At 55.2% G+C, this 23,665-nt stretch overlaps 7 protein-coding genes across 7 annotated transcripts; 3 read left to right on the top strand and 4 right to left on the bottom strand.

Annotated features, from left to right (window-relative positions):
• Window positions 1-345: 345 nt before the first annotated feature.
• IWZ02DRAFT_473266 (P-loop containing nucleoside triphosphate hydrolase protein) lies at window positions 346-5,207 on the bottom strand (the record flags this gene model as incomplete). The annotated part of the gene is made up of 4 exons (XM_066768983.1): window positions 4,627-5,207; window positions 2,178-4,565; window positions 556-2,130; window positions 346-516 (listed from the first exon to the last, which is right to left on the bottom strand). The coding sequence occupies exons 1-4, from the start codon at window positions 5,023-5,025 to the stop codon at window positions 346-348; spliced, it is 4,533 nt and encodes a 1,510-aa protein (XP_066625909.1). The 5' UTR covers window positions 5,026-5,207.
• A 309-nt stretch (window positions 5,208-5,516) lies between these two features.
• On the top strand, window positions 5,517-6,441 carry IWZ02DRAFT_123667 (uncharacterized protein). The gene is made up of 2 exons (XM_066761504.1): window positions 5,517-5,591; window positions 5,730-6,441. The coding sequence occupies exon 2, from the start codon at window positions 5,761-5,763 to the stop codon at window positions 6,241-6,243; it is 483 nt and encodes a 160-aa protein (XP_066625908.1). The 5' UTR covers window positions 5,517-5,591; window positions 5,730-5,760; the 3' UTR covers window positions 6,244-6,441.
• A 2,839-nt stretch (window positions 6,442-9,280) lies between these two features.
• Window positions 9,281-11,187, bottom strand: IWZ02DRAFT_123656 (ornithine aminotransferase-like protein). The gene is made up of 4 exons (XM_066761503.1): window positions 10,704-11,187; window positions 10,338-10,653; window positions 9,575-10,276; window positions 9,281-9,516 (listed from the first exon to the last, which is right to left on the bottom strand). The coding sequence occupies exons 1-4, from the start codon at window positions 10,913-10,915 to the stop codon at window positions 9,367-9,369; spliced, it is 1,380 nt and encodes a 459-aa protein (XP_066625907.1). The 5' UTR covers window positions 10,916-11,187; the 3' UTR covers window positions 9,281-9,366.
• A 2,341-nt stretch (window positions 11,188-13,528) lies between these two features.
• IWZ02DRAFT_487233 (uncharacterized protein) lies at window positions 13,529-16,193 on the top strand (the record flags this gene model as incomplete). Its single annotated transcript, XM_066769341.1, has 4 exons — window positions 13,529-14,422; window positions 14,484-14,595; window positions 14,791-15,179; window positions 15,234-16,193. 4 exons carry the CDS (start codon window positions 13,529-13,531, stop codon window positions 16,191-16,193), a joined length of 2,355 nt encoding a protein of 784 aa, XP_066625906.1.
• Window positions 16,194-17,784: 1,591 nt separating this feature from the next.
• IWZ02DRAFT_123595 (uncharacterized protein) lies at window positions 17,785-19,104 on the bottom strand. Its single transcript, XM_066761502.1, has 2 exons — window positions 18,433-19,104; window positions 17,785-18,174 (listed from the first exon to the last, which is right to left on the bottom strand). Exons 1-2 carry the CDS (start codon window positions 18,866-18,868, stop codon window positions 17,966-17,968), a joined length of 645 nt encoding a protein of 214 aa, XP_066625905.1. The 5' UTR covers window positions 18,869-19,104; the 3' UTR covers window positions 17,785-17,965.
• Window positions 19,105-20,346: 1,242 nt separating this feature from the next.
• IWZ02DRAFT_123577 (uncharacterized protein) lies at window positions 20,347-22,297 on the bottom strand. The gene is made up of 2 exons (XM_066761501.1): window positions 21,607-22,297; window positions 20,347-21,551 (listed from the first exon to the last, which is right to left on the bottom strand). The coding sequence occupies exons 1-2, from the start codon at window positions 22,087-22,089 to the stop codon at window positions 20,595-20,597; spliced, it is 1,440 nt and encodes a 479-aa protein (XP_066625904.1). The 5' UTR covers window positions 22,090-22,297; the 3' UTR covers window positions 20,347-20,594.
• A 215-nt stretch (window positions 22,298-22,512) lies between these two features.
• Window positions 22,513-22,967, top strand: IWZ02DRAFT_429776 (uncharacterized protein; the record flags this gene model as incomplete). The annotated part of the gene is made up of 2 exons (XM_066766008.1): window positions 22,513-22,630; window positions 22,735-22,967. 2 exons carry the CDS (start codon window positions 22,513-22,515, stop codon window positions 22,965-22,967), a joined length of 351 nt encoding a protein of 116 aa, XP_066625903.1.
• Window positions 22,968-23,665: the final 698 nt, after the last annotated feature.

Here is a 23,665-nt window from a genome sequence, read left to right as displayed (position 1 = left end):
TGGACTGTTGGACGGTGGGTAGCCCCGTCGTTGGTTGTCGTAACTAGTCGGATGCAAATGCGGAAACCGAGAGTGAGCTGAGGAAAAGCGCTCTACGGATGCGTGCTGCTGCTGACGCGCATGTGTGCTCTTTGCCGATTACTCTTCATGACTGCGCTCATTGCGAGGGTGCTGGTGTCATCGCGGTAAGGTAGCGTGTGACGGTGGCATGTCGTTGGGGGTGGAAATAAGCTTAAAGCGCTGAGCTCGCGTCGCTCACCACCAGCACGGTCGAAGTTTCCTTCCGCTACACCTCACATGGCTGCTCACAGTTCTGGCGAATCGGATTCGTCATGAGCTGGCTCATCAGTCGCGCTTCTCGTCATCGCCTTCGTCCGCTCGCCCCTTCAGCTTCGGCTCCTGCTCTTGCGCTGCCATCGAGGGAACCGGCGGGGCTTCAGCTTTGACTTCAGCCTCTTCTTCGACCTCGCGCATGCTCCTCATGCTTTGCTTTGTCCTCTCGCGCGTGAGTTCCCTCTCCAAAAAGTTCATGCCGCCGTCCGTCGCCGCATCGACGACGTCCCCGCGCGAGATGCCGCTGCGATCGCACATGCCTCTGAAGATGCCGCCCTCGATGTCCCACAGCTCGAGCGGCGTGCCCAGCTCCGAAATGGAGCCCTTGTCCATGACGCAGATGCGGTCGTAGCCGATGATGGTGCGCAGCCTGTGCGCGATGCACAATAGCGTACGCCCTTGGAATCCCACAGCCATGGTCCGCTGGATCTTGGCGTCCGTCTCCATGTCGACACTCGACGTGGCCTCGTCGCAGACGATGATGCGCGCCCCGCGCACCAGTGCTCGCGCCAGCGCCATGAGTTGCCGTTGGCCGAGCGAGAAGTTGAGTCCTTCTTCGTCGACGGGCGAGTCGAGGTGCATGCGCTGGCTGCGGTCTTCGATTGAAGCCTCTTGGCCGACAAGGTCAGCTTGGCGCAGCGCGTTCCAGAGCTCCAGGTCTGAGTGCTCGTTGAACGGGTCGAGGTTGGAGCGGATCGTGCCGCGAAAGAGCGTGGGATCTTGAGGAATGATGGCAAGACGGGATCGCAGGTCAGCGAGACCAATCGTACCAATATCAACACCATCAATGGTAATCTTGCCGCCAGAGAGCTCAACAAGCCGGAAGAGCGTCGACATGATAGTCGACTTTCCAGCGCCTGTCCTTCCAACGATGCCAATACGTTCACCAGGGCGGACATGCATCGAAAATCCACGAAGGACGAGAGGAAGCCCTTCACGGTACCGCATCTGGACATTGTCGAAGTTGATTTCTCCAGACTCAGGCCAGGTCTCGCGGACAGGAGCAAGCTTGAGTGGCGCTTCCTGTTCCAGAGCGCTGCCGTAGTAGTGGATACGCTCGGTAGAGTTCATGTTGTTTTCAACTTCGGCGAGCTGGCGAACCGAGAACTGGAACATTTGGACGATGGAGAGAATGTACGAGAGGACAAGACCGGCGATGGAAGGAGAGACATTGAAACGGGATGTCACGACCAGCAGGCCAGTGACGAAGACGAGAATGCAGCCAATGGCGTCCAGGCGGATCGAGAGCCAACGCTGGTTCGAAAAGGTCAAGAAATAAGCGCTGTCCATGTCGTCTATCGCCTCCCGGATTGATTTGGAAAATTGGTTCTGCAAACCATAAGCGCGGATGGAAGCAACACCATTGACGGCTTCGCTGAAACGCGAGAAAACGGTACTGCGCAATACGGCCTCGTAGCGCTTGACCTCGCGAGCCGAGGCGCGGTAGTAGCCGGCCGAGAACCAAAACACGACGAGCAATGGAGCCAGCGCGATTCCAAAGTAGTGAAAGTAGGCGATGATCAGTGCGAAAATACTACTTATCATGGCGAGGGTCAGGAGGAACATGCGCATCGAGTCCGTCAGATTGTTGTCCATGACATCAATGTCCTTGGAAAAGCGGTTGGTAATGCGGCCCAAAGGAGTCGTGTCGAAGAAAGACATGGGTGCGCGGAGAACTCTGTGCATGGCTTGGTGGAGCATGAACCTGGAGGCCTCGGTACCACCGTATGAAAGGACGACAGAGAAGATGAACATGAGCAAAGCTTGGACGGCGCCCAGGCCTGCGTAGATGCCAATCTGCGACGTTTTAGCAAAGGGTGGATAACTTCGACGGGTAAACTCACGTAGGCTCCCTCGGACATGCCATACTTGTCCGATGTCCACCATGACAGCCATAGACTGGTGACAATGTTGGCACCTTGAGACAAGATGAGCAAAAACACAACCAACGGGCCCATCAAAATGGAGCCTCCGGCCTTGAAATAGGCCGCGTAGACGCCCCAGGAGACGCTCTTGACAGCCCGCTCCTCAGCCTGCATGAGACCCGCCGCCGGCTTCTTTGCTACCTTCTTTTGCATATCCTTCTTCTCCTCTTCGATCTCCTCTTGTTCTTCTTCTTCATCCTCCTCCTCCTTCTTCCCTTCTTGAGAAGTTGAGGCCAAGAGCTTCTTGAATTCCTCATTGTTTTCTCGGAGATTGTCGTAGGTGTCGATAGCTGCGATCCTCCCGTTGTCCATGAGCACGATTCTGTCGCAACGGTTGAGGACGTGCAACTGGTGCGTTGCCAGGATGCGACACTTGTCACGCAATAGACCGCAAATTGCATTGTCCATGATGTGACGACCGACGTGAGCATCTACAGCGCTCAAGGGGTCGTCCATGAGAACAATGTCGGTCTCAAAGTAGATGGCTCTCGCAATGTTCAGGCGCTGCTTCTGTCCTCCGGAGACGGTAATACCACGTTCGCCAATCTCGGTCAGGTCGCCATTTGGCAACATGTCAAAGTCTGCACGCAGGGCACAAGCATCGACCACGGCATCGTACCAATCTTGTCGCATCGGCTTCCCGAAAATGATGTTGTCCTTGACCGTGGCATTCTGGATCCAGGCATACTGAGGGCAAAAGGCGCGCCCGGCACCCAGAATCACTTCTCCAGAGGTTCTCCGCATATCGCCAGCCAGCGCTCCTAGCAAGGAACTCTTGCCTGATCCAACAGTTCCAATGACGGCAATGAGTTCGCGGCGCTGGACTGCGAGATTGATGTCGTGCAGCTCGAATGGTGGTTTCTCGTCTTTCCGGGGTTTCTCAGTGTACTCGCTCAGGCCGATACCTTCTTTCGCCGCACGTTTCTCCGCCTGCTTCTGCTCCTTTTTGGCCTTTTTGGGATCCAGCCTCGTGATGTCCTTGGTGTTTCCAGATGGAGAATATTCCCACGTGAAGTTTGCGTCCTTGACGACAAGAGCCTCTGGGAGCTGGTTGTCCCACCGGACCTTTTCGTCGGCTTCTTCAGCGAGGAGGAATTCTTCTATACGTTTGACGGATGACAAGGCATCAACGATTTGGCCAAGGACCAGGGGAAGAAAGTTGAGCGGCAGACGAAGCGAGTTGAAGAGAGCCAGAGACGAAAAGATGGGGGCCGGATTCAGGACGTGCTGGGACAGGGAATACGTGATGAAGGCCAACATGGCAGCGAAGACTGGTATTGACATTCCAATGGCGTTGATTCCGTTGCGGATGGTCATAACGCTCTGGATCATTCCAACTTCCTGTTTGCGGATGACGGCCAGCCGATCGAGGAACGAAGTCTCCCAGCCAAAGTACTTGACAAACCTGACAGCCTGCAATATCTCCTGGGTAAGACTGACCCTCTTGTCCGTGACCTTGTTGATGGACTCGCGGCGGCTAAACAGACTCTTCATGGCTTTTCCGAGCAACGGCAAGGCGAAGATAATCAAGCCTATCCCGGCCAGCGCGCTGTAGGTCAAGTTGTACAAAAGCAGAGCGATTGTGAGGATGATGGCTGCTGGCGACGTCCACACCATGTGTCCAAAGCCGCATGCCAGATCGATTCGGTAAGTATCGACGCTCATGAGATTGACGATACGGCCATTACTCCAGCCTTGCTCGTCTTCCTCGGCAGCAGCGGCGGCGGCCTTTTCCTTTTTCGCCTCCTTCTTCGAATTGAGCATCTTCTCGTACCATTTCTTTTCTTCCTCGGAGCCTGGTTTGACATCCGCGGGCGGCTTTTCCGGAGCTTTGCCGCCAGCTTTGGCCCTTCCAGATAAGCGCATCGCCTTGTCGAAAATGGCAGATATCAGAACGGCTCTGGATTCACCACCAATCATCATGCTCTTGTAAAAGAAGTGATTCAGCAAGATGCTTTGGATGACCTGCATGCCGGTAACGGCAACGACCAGGCCCATGCCGTAACCAATATCTGGACCGTCGACGCCTTTGCGCTGAGCGACATAGGCCTCTGTCGCAAAATTGATCAGATACCGCAGAGTAAAAGGCGATATGACCTGGATCATGCTGGTCACAAAATTGGAGGCGCCGCTAAGGAAAATGTCGTACTTGAACGTATCGTACAATGCGCCAAGCAACGGACGGTCCTTGCCTGCAGCAACTCGCCTGTCGAATGACTCGTAGAGTTTCTGTGACAGAACCTCAGCACTTCGGTCAGGGTTCACCAGCCAGATGTCGTTTAGTTCGAGTGGACGTTTGTATCCGACCTGGATGTGAAGTCAGCGTTGGTAGATTGAGTGGTGACGCAGGCTCGGGTAAGGCGCTTACACTCATGATTGGCGACATCCATTGGAAGGTGAGTTGGCTGAGCCAGTTGGCTCCATATTCTTTTGATACAGTCCTTTCTTCTGGCACAGGTGGAAGCTTGCCCCACTTGAGGGGATTCAATGTTCTGCTCCATTCCCTTTTTTGGGTTTCAACTTTTGGCGTCTGGCTCTTAGTCTCGACGACATCGTCGGTGCTCCCTTCGGAAACGGAACGGGGAGTTGCGCTGGCGTCCTTGGAGTCTCCGTGTGGATGGCTATCAGGATTCAGTTCTTTCTCTGTGACAACTCTGTCGAGGGGGGCGGTTGCGACAGGTTCGTCGGGATGGATGGTGGTGGCGGTAGCGGCAGCTTCGGTGGCATTGAACTGCCAGTCCTGCTTTTCGCGGCCAGAGTCGGCCATGCCTCGAGAGCTATGGCAAAGGATGGAGGGGCGAGGTGGAGGAGATGGGGGAGGAGGAGGAGGAGGAGGAGGCGGCGGAAGAGGAGGAAGATAAAAGGAGGACAGCAGCAGTGGATTGATCAGGGCACATTAGTTACCATGTCTTGAGGCGAAGAGACAGACGGGCACAGTGCAGGCTAGATAGATATGGATGTGTGGGGGGGGGGGGGGGGGGGGGGGCTGAGAGGCGTCGCATGGACTTTGCCGTAACGCCGGGCCGTGCTATGCCCTGGGGGTTTTTCCTTCTATGACGGCTCTTTTCTCGAAGAAGGGCAGGGCAACAATGGCGGCAATGCGATTGGTTCGGGAATGAGGGGGGGAAACGGTGCAGTGCAGGCGGACACACACGCACGCACGCACCCACGGTGACTAGATGCAGCCGCCATTAGGTGTCCGCTTCAAGCATGCGGCGGCCGACAACTTTGGTCCTGGCCTGGCAGCTATGTGGGTGGATTGCGTAAGATGGATGGCTTCTCTCTTTGTTATTCCTAGGATTGTGCGAGCAATTCGGATGGCACCGAGGCCGGGTAAGGTATGCCTGACATGAAGGCCAACCAAGCCTCCTTGGCGACGGAGCCTCCGTTCTGACTCTAACACCGTTAAGCTCAGGATTCTCGGGCGGAATCTTGCAGTTTGAGCCTAATCTGGTCTTTGCTTTTGTCCAGGGCTCAACGACAGCGAAGAACATCGGCATTTATGCTACAACAATCTAGCCCCTTCGTCAACGTTACGGCTTGCATCTGCTGTCTTATCATCATGATTCGTCGGAAGGCCACATTTCCGGTGGCCGATGCTGAGACGAGCGTACATACATTCCGCCTTTTTTTTTATTTTTTATTTTTTATTTTTTTTTTGGGGGTGGAGGAACGAATACGCCAACTACCCAGGTCGACACATGATCAACGACTGCCACGTCCGTCTTTCGTTGTCCGTCTCCCCATCTCCGTCCGTCTCACCGTCTCACCGTCTCGTCAATCACCGCCCAACTGCCTACCTATCTTCGGTCGGTCGCACCAGCGGCGCCGTCGCCAAACGCATCGTTACATTCCTCCCGTCCCGACAACGAGCACTGGCCCAGCGCTGTCATTTCTTTTGCAGACCGCGTGGTCCGGGCTCTGCAATCCGAGCTTTTCGCTCGCTTTCGCGTTGCTTACCCTCTGCGGCCTGCACTTGCTTTGAGGATGAGAAGAGGCGCGCGGGGGCGCACGCCCGCAACCGGACAACAGACTCGTCACTGGCGGTGGCAGCCCAAGCAGTGACTGCATGAAACGGACCCGAGACCATGCCAACATTCGCTGTCTGTTGGTAAGCGGGCCGTCCTCCGTGGTCTTTGACCGGCGATGCGGTATCAGTCAGCAATGGTTGGTACCGGCGCCCATTCTTCTCAAAGGATACACCTTCAGGGCAAGCACGGCTATGCTGACAGCCGATGCAAGTGGCGCCCAAGAGCCAGGTTAGCGTCCCAGGTGAAGCGAGATGCTGACATATAAGTACTTGTAGCTTCGTGGTTTAGTTGACCTAAATTTACCGCCTAGACTTTACAGGCGCACGGGGTCGCCGTTGCTACTACCCTCATGGTGGAAGTGAGCATCAACATGAATCCATTCACTAGAGAGACGCCCCAGAACCGAACGGACGACAAACGGCGGAACCAAACAGACCACCACCCTGGTACACGCGTTGCCTACCGCACGAACCCCTATCAAAGCGAAATAGATACGTTGGAGGAAAGGCCGCCCCCATCTGGATCTTCACTTTCTGCCTGGTGTGGTGGCCTTGATGGAAGGATGATCATGATCCTCTGCCCCACGGTGATCCTATATCGACTCAGGTCTGCTGCTCCCACCCACCTCACCTCAGCACACATAGAATGTCTGCATTAGTCGACAGTACTCGTCATGGTGATATTGCAACCAACATCTCTATCTCCGACCAGACCTTTTCGGCCCACGTCCAACTCGCATCTCTAATCCACTTGGGTTCGGATTGTAGAAGTAGTGGGCTGTTGTTTACTCGCCATCCCACTTGCAATGTCACCTCACTGTAATGCTCTCACTTCTCAACCCACCAACTTACCAACCTACCAATGAAGACCCTCGGCGCCCACAGAGCTGCCTTTTGCGACCACGAACAAGCACAGAAAGCGAGGCGTGGGTCATGCGCTTCCCACCTGCCTACGCAAATGGGCCAATTTCCACCTTGCTCTATGCTCGCGCGCACCGAAACAGGAAACTAGACGACCAAGACGGCTTATACAACACACCGCGTTCAGCAATACTACAGTTGCCCGCGCGTGTCGTAGCAGCGCATACCACGCCAAGGCCTCGCCGTTGCCAGAACTGCCTGGCTAGCGACAGTTAGTCGTGCCGTTTGTCGAGCGAAGTGCCATGCGCATGAAGCGGACCGGGCTTGGAGGCCGGGATGGATGATGACATGCATCGCGGGCGAGCCGGTCCAACCTTCTTCGCTCTCGCCAGATTTTGCTCCATGTCATCGAGGCTCAGGGCCCTTTTACCTGTCTACTTGACAATCGCGCAGGACCAACACAGTAACTTTCGACTTTCTATAAAGACCTTGAAATTCGTCCTCGAAAAAAAGAGTCAATCAGCCAAGCGCCTGTCGCATCATCCCCTCAGGCTTCACCGGGCTCTTTCCAAATCATTCTAGGCCCCAAATCCACTTCACCCTACATCTCCTCGTTCTCTCGCCTCTCACGCGCAGGCCTCCCGAGTAGACATAATCCGACAGTCGACGAAGATTCATTCGCCACCGGTGTGGCAGGCACCATACCAAGCATCCGCCAACTGACTCAAGGCGCAACGTCGCCAAGCATCCGCGCAAGCAAAAGAAAAAAGAACCAAAGAAGAAGCAATGAAAAAAATCGTCCAAACCTTCGTCCTACCCTGCCGTCGCCCCTGTTCCAGCGCCGCCGCCGCCGCCGCCACCGCGGCCTCGGCCACCAACGTCACTATCATTCAACTACATGCAGCAAGTGCGTCAACCTTGCACAAGTCCTTTGCAACAGTTGCTCCTCCTGTGGGTGTTGAGAAAATGACACACTTTTGAGTGGCGGACGACTGCTCCCAGGGCGCGGTCATAATGGCAAGCAACCGCTCCCTCAATCACGTCTCACTTCCTTTCTTTCTGCACCCAATATGCTCCCGGATTGTGGTATGGGTGTGCATCACATCACGCAAGAGCAGCGAAACGGCGCCGTCCCCTTCCCTCTGCCCACCTAGTTCCTTCATAGCCAGCCTCACAGAAAACGTGGGCACGGCGCCGCTCCGCCGCTCTTGCGCGCCAGCGAGGTGTTAGTGGCAGGCGCGACGCGCAGAGAAAGCCGAGAAAGTAGGTTGTTTTGCGCCGGGGAGCAGAGCGGCGGTGCGGCGGTGCGGCGGTGCGGCGAAAGGCCAAAAGGCAAAACAGTTCAAGCTTACATACAGGTAGGTGTGCTACATCCTGGCAAATTGGTAGCCAAAAAAAAAAAAAAAAAAAAAAAATCGTGACACACACACACACACAGACACACACGTACGGGTTTTCGCGAACTGGGCCTTGGTTCGCTGCTTGTCACTGTGTGTCCTGTAGAGATGGATGCTTGAATGCTCCTTAATTTTGACCGTGAGGTAAGCGGGGTTGCGCTTGAATGTCTCCTACCATCGACTACCAGACCAGGGGTATGAATACTCATCTCGCAAAGCTTTTTTTTTTGGGGGGGGGGGGGGGGGGGGGGGGGGGGGGGGGGGGGGGTTTCCTTTTTGTCTTTTTTCCCTCTCCTGTGCGTGCCCCGATTTTTGGCACCAAGCTTCGAACCGTTCACCTGCTCCATGTGGATTTCGAAAGGTTGTTTTTGCTCTTGTTGGAGGAAACGAGGAGAGCCAACGGGCATGGCGATGAGATCCACGCGGCGGGGCGATGGTAGTCAGAAGGCAGCTGGAGTCGAGTAAGGAGAGGATGGAGAATTGCACATGGCTCATGGGGACAGAGGGAGAAAAGCACGTTGTTGAGACAGGCTTTTGCAACAGGCAAACGCACAGGCGAAGCAGCAAGCGCGATGCAATTGTGTGTACATGTACATACAACAACGAATTGCCGACGAACCAATCGGCGGCAGTAGCAACAGGAATACATTGGACAGGCTCCAAAGCCAAAGCAACGCGTGCGGACAATTGCCGCCCCCGTCTTCGTCTTCCATGTTTCTCACCAGGCCCGCTCTAATGCTTGCGGTATATGGGTATCAATTCACGCACACAAAGCATCTCTTTCATAGGAAAGACCAACACGGGATCCAAATATCCCCTCTTAATGGCCCGCACCGGCGTGAGCATTCTTCGGAAGGTTTGGAAGCTCGTTTATCGCGTCGCGGATGATGTCCAGCGCATTTTGGATTTGCTCCTCCGTGATGACGAGCGGGGGCGCCAGGCGGATGATGTTCTGGTGGGTTGGCTTGGCCTGAGGTTCTGTTAGCAGCTTGCGTTGAGATTTGGGCTGGTGCGAAGCAACGACATACCAGCAAACCCTTCTCCTTGAACAGCATGCAGAGATCCCAAGCGCTGTGGCCGTTGGTCTTGCCCTCGTCAATGACAATGGCATTGAGCAGGCCCTTGCCGCGAACGAGGGTGATCATCGGGTTGTCGATCTTCCTCAGACCCTCGCGGAAGACGTTGCCAAGCTTCTCTGCACGCTCCACCATGTTCTCCTCCTGAATGATCTCGAGCGCCCTGATTGCGATGGCAGAGCCCAGAGGGTTGCCGCCGTACGTGGAGCCGTGGGTGCCAGGCTCAACCGTGAGCATCACCTCCTTGGAGCCCAGCACACATGACACAGGGTACATGCCGCCCGAGATGGCCTTGCCCAGCAGCACCAAGTCTGGCTTGATGCCGCTCCACTCGTGGCAAAGCATGCGACCCGTTCGCGCGATACCTGTCTGAATCTCGTCGCAGATCAGGAGGACGTTGTGCTTCTCACACAGCGCCTTGACCTCGGTCAAGTAGCTGTTATCTGGCACGACAATGCCGGCTTCGCCCTGGATCGGCTCCACCAGAAAGGCGGCAGTGTTCTTGCCATGTGCCTCGAGGACTCTCCGCACATCGTCGACGTTGTTGTAGCGGATTGGTTGGTTGGTTGCGGGATCAACGCTACCAATGCCGGGGAGATAGGGGCCGTAGTTGTCGCGAGACTCGGGGTCCGTGGACATGGTGATCGCGGCGAACTGTGACATCATCGTCAGCATTCGATCCAGGACAGCAGCATCGCAAGGGGCGGCGACGAACAGTGCGACCGTGGAAGTTCTCCTGAGCACTAAAGACCAGCGCCTGGTTCTCTGGAATGCCCTTGACCTTGTATCCCCATTTGCGGGCAATCTTGACCGCCGTTTCGACGGCCTCGGCGCCCGTGTTCATGGGCATCACCATGTCAAAGCCGAGGGTCTTGGTCACATATTCAGCGAAGCGAGGGAAGACATCGTTGTAGAAAGCGCGGCTGCTAAGAGTCAAACGCGAGGCTTGGTCGACCAGGGCCTTGACGAGTTCGGGATGGCAGTGCCCTTGGTTCACGGCGCTGTAGGCCGACAGGAAGTCGAGGTAGTGTCTGTTGCGGTCAGTCGCATTACTCAAGATGGGCCAAGGGGCTGAACTTGCCTGCCTTCGGGGTCCCACACGTCAACGCCAGAAGCGCGCGAAAAGACGACGGGAAGCGGGTGGTAGTTGTGCGCGGCATGTTCATGCTCGGCGTGGAAGGCCTCGTCGGAGGATGCAGTGTGGAAGCGCGAGGCTGTGGGATTGAAAGTTTTGGCCGAGGCATTGAGGGCGGTGCCGTTAGCAGCGCCGTTGGTGACAGCTGAAGGAGCCATGGTGTGTGTGTGTGTGTGTGTGTGTGTGTGTGGGTGTGCAGATAAAAAGATGATTGTTGTGTAGATGTGGAATGCGGGGTGGTGTTTACGACGTGATGCAAGGTACTAAGGAGCGGGTAGGGCAGCGATTTGGATGGGGAAAAAGAGAGCAGGACCAGGGAAGCGACGCCCCTTTATAGACGGAACCCGTGAAAGTAAGAGATTTCAGGCCATGCCGAGTGTATCCGCAGCTCACGTCTATACCTGCGCTTAAGGTGTTGTACTTTGGAAACTAAGAGTCGCTCGGTTCGTCCTGCGCTTAGCGGCTAGTATTACGTCCAAGTTCGCAGGGGCTCCTATTGATAGTCTGTTGATTGGCTGCATCCGCGGACCCTGGCTCTGATCATGAGGACAGCCTTCCGCCCTCCACCCCCGACCTGAACAACACCTCACCTCGACGGCCGCTGTCGCCGCCCCAAGCCAAGCCCCGACCGTCTCGAGGAACAGAGTCATGCCGACCGTACCTGGCTCCCGACCGAATCGCCAGCCTCCTCCAAACACCCCTCGACCCCCGCCAGCTCTGCTCCTTCGCCGCTCCGGTGATAGGAGCTGTGTCAATGCAGTAATACAGCTCTTTTGCGATAAAGCCATGCCCTGGTCTCTGCTCTCATTGGTCATCGACTGGGGTCTCTATGCATACGGGCCCTATAGAGACTTGGACGTTCATTTGCTCGACCGATTCGGTCCAGAAATCAGCAAACGTCTCTTTATGCCCCGCTTCGTCGACGGATACATCTTGAATTTAGGTTTTTGCGGGTACCTTGCTGCCACCCCACAGTCAAGATCAGTCAGCGTAATGACATGATTTGGCATTGGTTCGGTTCTCGGATTGTCCCCTCCAGTCCTTCTCCTTTTCCAGCGCCTTCTCCGAGCAAATACGAGCACGACGGATTGCGCATGTGCGCATATATAAGACGGCAAGCAGCGAATTCAGCCCCGTCTCTTCGCTGTCTTCGATGAATACCGCTGTCCAATGGAGAAGACAAGTACGGATTCCGGACCCAGCCTCAATGCATCCAGGAGAGTAGCCACGAAGTCCTGCAACGGCATGGGAAGAAACTCGTATTAGCTTCATTCAAGTCTGTCACCTACACCCAAGAGAGGAGAGCAGTCCAAAGAAGGCAAGTACAGCCTCAAGAAATGCCTTGTGGTGCGCTCGACAGAAAATTTCCGTTAGGCTGCACGTCGGGGGAAATCGGTTCGTGTGGGAAGGCCGTCTATGCCTTCAGCAAGGCTGATTTGCGGGTAACTCCAGTGAGGTGTTGCTCCTCGTCGCCAACGCAAGTCGAAAAACCTATTGCCTTTCCTATCCCACGAAGCTTGTCTTGGCAGCTCATGCGTCATACGCACCCACTTCCCCGCCTTGTCGCAGTGCGAATGCGTCTCCAATGGCGTGGACGCATAGACGAGGGTATACGTGGTGATGATGATTGACGGCATGCCAGCAAGCCACTCGGATCTTTGCCCTTTTTCATTGATCATGGAAATTGGTTATTCCTTCACATCGCATTTTTCAAGCACTCCTCTCCCGTACCGTTCAACGGCATTTTTCAAGACTCTCGGTCTTTTTTCCAACAGTGATGGCTAACCGCAAACTAAGATGGAGGAGGAGACAAGCAGACCCAATGTGGCAGACAGGGCCTCTTGCGACCGGCTCACGTCATTGGCACACAAAATCGGGTACTAAGCGGTATCATTGCCGTCTCCCCTCATGAATTGGTAAAAACCATTGATGGTTGGGTACTTACTGCCGTGTTCAACCTTCTCTATCCGCTGCTCAATGCAAGCTGCAGAGCAGTCCCTCGCATCTTGCTTCCTAAACAAGGTTCTGTGCTGCGCCAAACAAGAGAGCCAGGGCACTCGGTGAAGGCCGCTGCAAACGCGGATCTGTTGCATGTCGTTTCAGCCTTGGGGCATTCGTGCGCGATGTTTCGAGGATAAGCTGCCCCCCGACGGCCATGTTGATAAACGAGGCATTGATTATCGATTAGAACGGATCCGCCCGAAGCTGAGTCTGGTCATGACAGAAAGCAATCGACAATGACGGGTAAATTGATGGAGCTTTGGCAATGGTCCTGCGTGTGCTGCAGGAGTGGCGGCACAGGCTGGGTCACGTTGCACAGCCCGCCGGCGCGCCGGTGAGCTTTCGGCACAGCGGAATCCACCATTCAGCATCACAACCCTGAACTACCCGCGCGAACGCCTTCAGGTGGTCCGGAGGCACTGCCAGGCTCGTTTCTATGAAGCGTGATAGGCCCATGTTGAGCCTCATTCTTCGCTGGCAGCGCCATTCGACCCCGGCTTGTGCCCTCACATGCCCTGAACATGAATGCTTCCGCGCGACGTCACAGCAGGCCACCTTGGCTTCTAAAAGTTGAAGCCTCCCCAATATCTTACTTTCAGTGCTGGCTCCAAGTCCCTCCACTCCTTCAAGCTACCTGATAGTCCACTTTCAGACTGACCTCGGAATTTTCGGTTAACTTCTCGCCTTTTTAGACAGCAGCGCTGCTGGTGTGTATTCATCAGCTACACCAATCAACTTCGACTAACATATTTAGGTCCTCAATCTCTATCATGGACGGATACAATCAGTCCTACCAACCTGAATGGGACAGCTTGGCTCATCATTCCCAAGAGTGGGGCAACACTGCAGTCTGCCGTAATGACGACCATGACTATTTGCTTGGAGTTGGAGGGGTGGAAGAGACATGGGCCGACTTCCCCCTTCCTCCAGACTTGGCGCTCCTAGAGCCGGCGACATTTGCTTGCGACCAGCCCGACTTCATGGAACAAGGACCCAGTGAACGAACGTCATTTGGGTTCGGGGCATCAAATTATGACACCAACTTCCTACCCATAAATGGAGATGAAGGCTTCATATACCCTCGACCTCACCACGACCTTGGACCTTTTAACCACGTTGATGCGCTTGAGAGTCATTTTCACCGTGGATTGGTTGCTGAACCTTTGTCGGATCAACATCCGGGAGGCATTCCGATCCCACAAACTACAAGAACGGCCTCAAACCTCTCGACCGAGCCCAGCCTTCTCTACGGCTCCTCTTTTACCTCTTCTAAGCACTCTGCATTTTCGTTTGAACATCTCTACAATGAATCATTGAGGGAACGGGATCAGAGTTACCTTGTGCCTCCATCACCACCATCACAAACGACTACGGCCTGGTCTTCACCGCAAAATTGTCATGCAGTGTGGCCTCAAGTACCAAACAACTACACTGCCGATGCGGGACACACAATCTCGTCATCCCATGAGACTCTCAATGACGTCAACATACCGGCCTTTGACTTTGTCCTTCTCCCTGACAGACCTGACACCGTTAGGCCAGAGCCTGAGCGTACCAGAAGGAATCGCGGCCGCAAGGGCCCTTTGAAGGAGGAACAGAGAAAAAACGCTGCAGAGCTCCGAAAAATTGGTGCTTGCCAAAACTGCCGTCGGCGCAAGTTCAAGGTACTGCTCTGCTGATTTTCTATCCCAATCCAACCTGCGTGCTTCTTTCTAACTGCAGTAGTGTGACCCCGGTGTTCCTTGCCAGAGCTGTCTTAAATATTATGGATCGGAGCTCATCAACGTCCCATGCCGCAACTGGCATCTCAATGACATCTCATCGAGCTTGTTGTCCGGTTCGTCTCACGCCTCCTATTCCTTAGTTCCGTCTGGTGAACCGTAACGAAGGAGCCTCCTTGGATTCCATCCAGGATCAACATCCCGTTCTGTGTCCTAATCTCCGTCCGTCGTTGGGGCAGAATTCATTGCGACACCTTGGTCCCGCGACTATCGGCATCTTAACTGGTCATGTGGAGGCTGACTATAAGCAGATATCAGAAGCTGGCATCCAAGGCCCCTTGAGTCGTTCTTAGACTGTTACCTCGTCGATCCCAAAATCTATGAGCTCAACATCAGACTTGGTCATGGTCCTCCGGTTGCGGTCCAAGTCTGCATGATTGATGCGTACCCAGTCCGGCCGATGATCCATAAGCATCTCGTCTACCCGTGGCCACCTCGCAGTGAAAGGGCGGCCCCGGAAATGCATATCCACACTGTCTTTCCAGCGATTGCAGTCAACCAGATCCGCCTTCGCTTCACGCTTGACCAGTACCTCTCAGACCTGGTCGACAGCCCGATATACTTTCACAGCTTTCCCCTTTTCCGGTCCCGACTGCAAGTCTTTGAGCATGCATATAACTTTTACCGGAGCCTTGACAAGGTCAGTAGTCGATCTCCTTCCACGCCTTGGGCACTCGGAAGCCAACTCTCCCAGTCCTCTCCACACCACCGTCTTCTCCACAACGCGCTGAAGCTCCTCGTCCTGGTCCACGTGGGCGATGTGACGGAGCTCGATCCATCAGCACACTACGACCCCTCCTTCTTTCGTTTCATGGGCGACGGCATCGCCAGCGATAGCGGTGCGTCTGGCGCCACAACGCCATGCTTCATCCGCAGCCAGCTCGGCGCCGCAGTGCCCGCGCTGGCGTCGGCGCTCCTTTCACGCACCCTCACTCAGCTTCACGAAACCAGCCTGGGACAGCGGCACGACTCTTTTCCCGCCGTCATCGCCACCATCGCAATCGTCCTCATGGCGCGCGAGAGCGTCCAGTACCATGCAGCTCGTCTCGCGTACCATGCGCGCCTCGATGAATGCTTTGCTGCCGACACTGTGGCAGACATGGAAGCCACCATCGTCCTTTCCGATGGGCCAAACACCTGCTCAGGAAGCCAACAGTCCACTCGACAGCCAACCTATGGTCCGGAGGTTCCCCCCTCCATGGCAGCAGCGGCGGCAGCATCGTCATCGGAGCACTCATTTAACGACCCCAAACCCGACCCCATCGACCGACTCCTGGCCTTCTACCGCGCCTGCTACGGCCGCGCTCATGCCGCTCACCTTCCCTCGGTAGCCACCCATGGCCAGCGTGCGTCGTCTTCGACAGCCCGCCAGACTTCTGGGCAACCCGCGGCCGCCGCCGCCGCCGCCGATCAACCTCCTCCCATGTTCCCCGACGCGCCCAACCAACACTTCATCAACGCGCTGCGTCAGACGTTGACCGGTGACGAGACGGCGCGGTATGTGAGGGAGAGGGTGGGGATAGGTGTCAACTATGACGTGGTTGATGGCGATGAGAGGAATGATTGGAGTTGTAGCGATGGAAACGGCGGTGGTATGGTGGCGTTCTTTGATCGATTGTTGGCACGGTTGTTTGTGGGAGGGGGAGTGGAATAGGGGCAGTGAAAGTGAGCTTGGTGGAGCAGAGTTGCAAAGGTGGGGTTGAATCGTGGTGGTTTGGCCAGTGATGTTGTATTATTGGGTACTGGCTTGATGACTGCGTTGTTGGGGTTCGATATTTTTTGGTCCCTACTTGTGATTTTTAATTGCCTTGTTGTTCTCTCTCCATCTCCTCATTATTCTCTGTCCCCTTCTTGTTCTCCCCCCCTCATCTCTTTCTCACTCCCCCCGCTCTCCTTTGTCCCTCCTTAAGGCACTAGACAAACTAAACTACCCAGTAATGTCTACAATTTATTCCAATCCAATCCAACATGACCCTACTAGATCTTCCATATTTTCTAACGTCTGATTCTACTAGCCATTTCGACAGCCTCCATCACGTCTCTGCAGCTAGCAAGAGAGATAGAGTCGCTGCAGGGCCATGGTTTCAAGATTAAGCTCCTCTGACCGTTGAACCTGCCGCTGTGCGGTTGTTTAGCCTTACGCAACCACCACACATACGGTGCAGCTAGCTACCTAGCTGTCTAGTTGGCTACCAGATACCCGTCCCATTGCGCGCCCAGCTGAGGTAAATCCTGACCGGTGAAGCGGGCATGACTAAAGATTCAACCTCATCTTTTTCGCCGCTCGTCAGTGACCGCAGATATGAGAGGAGGCGTGCGGTGGAGCTAGACGCCGAAACTACGTGCCGAGTGAAGAGCACTGCAAAGTCAGGATTGTAGATATTAGGGTTCTCATATACCTCCATCCATTCCTCGGTCCACTGAGTGCGAGGTAATAGTAGTAGTGGTGGTGGTGGTATAAATTACAGTAAGAGGACAGAATCAAGCGCCAAACGAAGGTCTCTCGTTCAGCCAGGTGGCTGGCACCGATCAAGCAAGGCCACGCATAAAGACACTGACGCTGACGTCGCCCTGCTCACTGCTATATCCTCAATCCATGCGAAGCAAGCGGTGTCGTGTAGTCGAGAGTACAGTCAAGCCAGACACGCCCCCAAAAAAGCGCACGCAGCAGACCATTCAGAAGCGTTGGAATTGTTGTAATCTTTTGTCCACGCAGAAACGCACGCCAAAGTTTTTTCATAACCCGCAAGCCGCGTTTCGGACCTCAAAAGTCCTGATGAGAAAATAGGAAATAAGAGACTTCCCCCTCGAAAGACGTCGGCTTAATGAAAGGCAGCATCTCAACAGTGTCCGTAACGAATATACTCATTCGTCCATTCATGATGTACCTCATCCAGAGGTTGCAGGCACTGGAAAAAAGCCGGTAGTCAACGCCGTGACCTTCATACCTTGTAACGCCGCCGGGGCTAGCACTGGCTGTGATGATCCGGAGAAATGATGCGCCAACATGATCTTCATGAACAACAGGCAGGGTAGCTTCGCGGACAGCAGAGTCGACCATCATGCTAGCAATAGGATCAGTGGCGTAACTAGCATGCTTGTCGATTTTGAGCCCGCCTAGTTGCAATCCGGGAGGGGCACCTGGTGTAGCAAAGCATCGCGAGGTTGGGGTTGCAATGTTCTGACAGCAGCGACAAGTGGAGATGTCCTCGTATTACTCTGGCAATCCTTCCCATTTTCAAGGGAAATTTGCCCAGGATGCATGCAAAACAAAGACTGACAAAGGCGAAATTGGCATGAGCTTGTCGTCGAGGTCCAAGACGACAAGTTGCAAGCCAACGATCGTGCCAACCGCGGGTGTTGTGTGGTGCCAAGCCACGATGGCGCCGTAGCTTGAGCAGCAGTCGAGCTAACATTGAAAGCCCGCTAGTCCATGTAAAAGTCGCCCTTAAGGATGCGCTCTTGGAAAGCGTCCGGAGCCTTGGCAGTTTTGGGCATCTCGCGGATAGGCGGTTCCATGGTAGCCACAGACTTGGCCCGTTGGTGAACAGGCGGGGACACTCGACCGGGGATAGAGGAAATCGAGGCGTGACGCTCAGCACGGGTGCGCATATTTTCGGCAAAACTAAAACCATCTGGAGAGAGTCAGAATGATGCAAGCAGAGCAGATGCGTGGACAGTATCTGTAAGCGTCTTGAAGAAACAGACGATGGGGCAAGGGTCGAGGCATCAGAAGATATTGGGACAAGGGACCGCACAAGGAAATCGTGATTCAGGTAGTTCAGGCATGCTGGGCAGCGAGCAAGACAGACCTCGACCCTTGGTTGCACTCGTGGGTGCAGTGGTCGCAGATGGGGGAGAAGACTTATTCGAAGGATCAGGGCGAGCTCTACCATTGGCATTTGCGCTCCCGTTTCCCTGCTGCGAGTCCCGCAGCGCCCGAGCGCCGAAGCTCAGTCGGCGAGCGAAGGGCGAGTTCGGCGGCAGGTTGTTCGTACTTGGGCTTGTAATGTCATCGTCGTCAAAGGGACTCTCGTTGACCGAGGCCGAAGTGGCCGAGGAGATGCTTGCTCCGCGGCTCCGCTCCGAGGTGATGGACGAAGCCGTGTTGGGTGACGACCCAGAGAGCCCCAGTGTGGTCAATGAGAGACGGCGGCGATTGGCCTGAGCGGCAGCAGCAGTGATGGGGCCTTGGTAGCTTTGATTATTGGAGGGCTGACCGTTGGGCTGACGGCCGAAGATGTCGGCGAAGGCCTGGCCGGCGAACGAAGAGCGACGGCGCTCAGGGAGAGGAGGCGAGCGAGGCGGCGAGTTGTTGGAGTCGGGCATGGTGGCAATGAATGGGAGTTTGTCGAGGCGAGAGAGACAGGAGAGAGAGGAGGGGAAGGTTTGAAGACGCTTGGAATGGGCAGAGGGGCCCCTCTCAGATAGGCAATGACAACGGCGGTTACGTCAGGATGTGTGACTGCAGTGAGAGCGGTGGAGGGTGGAGTGGTCGGATCAAAGAAAAGAGGCAGTGGTCGGTGACACAGGCGTCTGGCGGTGGAGCAGAGGATGATGGAGGATGCAGCGGTGGAGGGTGATGGGACAATCTTTAAGTCGGCGGGCAGACGACCAAGTGGGACTAGTGCTCCCCGCGTTTTCAGAGACGTGAGCAGGGACCAGGAGCCACGACCACGACCACGACCAGGACCAGGACCACGACCAGGACCACGACCACAACCACGATCACGACCACGACCACGACCACGACGTCTGCACCATCGAATCGGCCTCGCGCCCACACACCATCTCCCATCTGCTGTTCTAGTTTTCCCCGCTCCCCTCGTACAGTCATCTTCCAATCTCCCGACCGTAGCGCGCGCCATGTGTGCCATCGGCATCGCGCCTCAACGTCACGCCCGGCCGCTCTGCAACACGCCTGCCGACCATGGCGCCCCCCTGCATGCCATGCCTGCGATGTGACGCGGTCCGAAGAGCCCGAGGCTTGTTGACTAGCACCGCCCGTCAGGGAAACGACCGACATCTCAATTCATGCATCGCCGCGCTGATCCGGTCGTTTGACGAAGCACCGCATTCACGACTCTTGTCATTGGCAGCTCCTTTCTCCACTTGACGTAGGCTTTGAGAATGGCCGTCGCGGACCTCGTCTGCTACCCAGTCCACGAGAGCTTGAGTCGAGAAACAGCTTCGATGCTGCTGCCATCGCCGATTCGGGAAGCCCATGCCTCTACCACGCCGGTGGTTCGACTGTCGGTCGATGCAGATAGCTCCACCATCTACAATCACCCCGCCTGCATTGGGCCCTCAACAGCGATAACCAACGACGGCCGCCGCCACCTAAAACATGCCGCTCTCGGCCATGGTGCGCCCATCCCTCAGGCCATGTTCCTGCCAGACGTCGAGCGCCGGAGTGAATCCTTTGTTTCCGCGAAGCCGGTGGACCCCTCCAGTCATGTGACCACCCAGATCCATGGTCCCGTTAGACTTCCCTTGCTGGGCTCGTGGGTTGGACAGAGTTTGGCAAGCTCAAAGGACCCGCGGGTGCTTCTTCGATAACCCCCGAGCCCAGCCATGGGCCACGCCGGTCAGCAGACCCTGTTCATCTTCACCCTTTTCTGTGGTAGCTCGCCAGGGACTGCTATCTTGTTTACCCAATTGGGTAGTGTGGAGTGTGCTGAGCATGAAACAGATCTACAGCCTAAATAGAGTGCACACATACCAGTATGCTGTGGGCCACGGAGAAGCTGTGCACTGCATGTCAGCACCGCTGCTGCTCGACTGCGCCTTGAGGGACGGATCCAAGTTCATTAAGATTCATTGAATAATCTACTCTACAGTCGACTTCCGAGAGATGGGACAAAATTAGCATCTGGCAGCGCGGAGCCGGCCGGCATACCAGGTCTCGTCTGTATTCCAGGCATGGATTGGAAACCAAACGTTCCGCTTCCTTCCTTCGAGAAATCTTCTCGAAAGACGGCAGCAAGCCAAACAAACAAAGAGTGCGACCTGCACATGATGAGACAAGGGCCTCCCTCATCCGTCCTCCGGTGCTTCAGGTCCTGAAAACAATCTCCTCTAACCTCTTCACGTAAGCCTCCGGTGCTCCCTGCGACTTGACTTGGTCCTCAATGACCTCGAGCCTACTCTTGTATGGCCGCAAATGATCCACTTTAATCATGCTCAACTCGTCCAGCACAAAATGCTCGTCGTCGTCGTCGAGCGCGTCGCCATCCTCGTCGACCGGTTGCTTGATCAGCCATACGTAGAGATTCCTGTCCTGCGTCGTCTCAGTTTCATGGCGCGGCCGACTCCAACCGAGTTTGCGATAGGCGTCTTCATTCTTGGCCATGACGTCCTCGAGCAGGCTGATGAGGATAGCGGCGACGTGCCGGCCGAGAGCGTCCGACTTGTTGAAAATGCGCTTCTGGTAGCCTTCGTAGACTTCTTCAGCAAGGTCTCGCAAGCGCTGTGCGCATTCCACCACGCCGAACCGGTCCTCGTCGGAGCGCGGCTCGTGTTGTTTGTAGTCGGCGAAGCGGTCCCAGATATCTTTTCTCTTGGCCTCCATCTTTTCCACAAAGACTTGGGCACAGAAGTCGTCCACGTCGATGATTCTCTCCATGCGGTCCTTGAACCGTGGATTGCGCAACGCTTCCTGCACGACGAGGCTGCTGAAATTTTTGAAAATTGCCGACTTCTTGGGAATCTTTGCGATGCATTCGGGGTCGACGAAGTCGGCTGGTGATATCCGGTGCTCAAACACCGACATCAAATCATTGAGGTTCTCGTTGGGTTGCCACCTTTCTCGCTCCTGCTCGGGCCTGACGATAGGCCAGCTCAGCGACACTGCCAGTTTATCAATGCTCCCAAAATTTCGCTCAAAAAATGTCCATAGCGACACGCCCCCCACCGTCGCGCCGTCTTGGCTGAGTTTAATTCCTGGCGGCTTGATACCCGTCGTCGGCAAAACTGCAGCTTGAGCCAACTTGTCGACAACCCAGAAGATATGCTGTTTGCATTGATTAGTGGCCAATTTCTATTCGGGCACAGACAGGACTCCTCACCTTACATGCCATCCCTTCTCTGGCGACTCCACACGCACAGTAAAGAGGTACCCGCGCTCTGAACAGTTTCACGATCCCGCCGTCCAAGAGATAAATGGCGAGACATTGTGCCGGAGTTTGTTTTCCCATTTCTCTCATGCCGCAATAGTCAATGCCCAACGTCTTCTCCCGGTCCATTAGGCCCTTTTCTGCTTGTGACCGTGCGCTCGACGAGAAGCCGCTGATGTTGTACGTGATTCTAGAAGCTGCGTAGATGATCGAATCCGAGTTTGAGTGCAGAGACATGTCCTGCAGCCCGCGAACTGGAATCGGCTGGGAAGTAGAGGAAGCCATGATGAAGCTAGCCGAATCAAGATAATGACCGGACGGAGCAAGAATTGGACAATTGCCAAGTGTGCTCAGAATGAGGAAACAGCAGCAGTAGCAGCAGCAGCAGCCTGATGGGAAATATTTATCAATACCTGCTCGTTTTCCTCGCTGCATCGACGGCGAAGAAGACTCCAGATGGTTGGAATATGCAAATCAGCCACCAAGCGGCGCTTGACCGCGCTTGACTGCGTGAGGACGTGGAGGTGCATCGTCTGCGCAGCGGCTTTGGGCGAAAGAGAGGCCGCAGAGGCCGCCGCCGCCTGTCCCTTTCGGCATTGCTGCCTCTCAGTTGTATCCACGCCGCAGAAAGGGGGTAGGGTATTGGACGTTCAATGGTGCGCCGTTGAGTCATGGGATGCGCAGCTCAGTTGCTGGCTCGCTGCAAGATTTTGAGCCGCATTCTCGTTTAGGGCGTTGTCGACGCGCGGGAGGGCTCGCCGCTGGCCGAGGTCGCTGCGATACGTGACGCCATGGGGTTGGCGAGGACATGGATCTCTCGCGTGCCGTCTTACTCGGTCGCTTGCGTCTGCTTATTCGATGCTGCTGCTGCTGCTGCTGCTGCTGCTGCTGCTGCTGCTGGTCCTGGCGACTCGCCTCATGGTAGAGACAGAAGCGGCGTGGAACGATGGGAGCTGGCGGGAGAACTCGGTAATTTGTGCGCGAGGCTGAGTCTTGCGGCAAGCACCTTCCTTTTCGCCCTGCGGTGGATTTGGACCAAATCGTTGCCGTTGCGGCACTGACTGTGGTTTATCTCCCCAGACTACAGCAACTACAGCAATCTCTCGTACCATAGCGTCTGCCCTTGGATTGTCGTTGATGTTTGGTGGGGCGATGAGGGGATGGAGGCCTTGGGCAGACTGTCGGTGCTGTTTGAGGATGGACCCACCAGATCCCCAGGGAATGGGAACAGCATGACCCGATTGACTGAAGATGGCCCTTTTCTTCAGCATTTTGTTTTGGCGCATCGGCGGCCGGCAAATTCTGGGGTCTGATAAAGAATGCATCTTGCATGTGGTAGCGACAGTATTACGTCGGGAAGTGGAGCTGGTTGTCCATGTTCAACATCCGCAACAGTGACGGATAGCACGAGACGCCGTGCACTCCACCGTCTTGCAATTTCATGGCACCCAAAAGTCGATCAGCTGGGGTGCTGCGAAGTTCTGGATTGCTGGCCGGATCTGCTCGTGAAACCACTGTCGCAGACCAGGGTACGGAGGGGTGCAATTCGGGGAAAGAAAGCAAAGCAAAGAACAATAATAAAGAGAGCAAGACTTCTTCACTGCAGGCATTGGACGAACGACGGTTTTTCATTTTTCCTCATTCCTTCTTTCCCCCAACCCAACCTTAAACGAAAATGTGACAGAAAAATCACGATGAAGGCCGGCATCGACGTTCCGCGACGAATCCACCCGGACCGCACGCCTGGGGTGGACACGCAACGCGGTATCAAAGCGCCATACGCAAAGTGAACAGGGATATTTGTCAGACGTGAGGCATTAAAATCGTTGCTTGCTCAGGCAGCGTTGGAGCCATGAAACAAAGGGTTTTCTCATTCTTGTAATCAATGCAAATAGTACAGTGAAGAGAGATAGAATAAAAAAATTTGTCAAAAGAGATACAGAGATAAAAATGATTGGAAAAACGAGTGTGGGGTTGTAAGTATATTTGAGCAAAGAAAGGTGTGCATGGT

This window comes from Phyllosticta citriasiana (genome assembly GCF_038021145.1).
Source record: "Phyllosticta citriasiana strain CBS 120426 chromosome Unknown IWZ02scaffold_2, whole genome shotgun sequence".
Lineage (NCBI taxonomy): Eukaryota > Fungi > Ascomycota > Dothideomycetes > Botryosphaeriales > Phyllostictaceae > Phyllosticta > Phyllosticta citriasiana.
The sequence above is the reverse complement of the archived record's forward strand: the minus strand, read 5'-3'. Positions and strand labels throughout refer to the sequence as shown.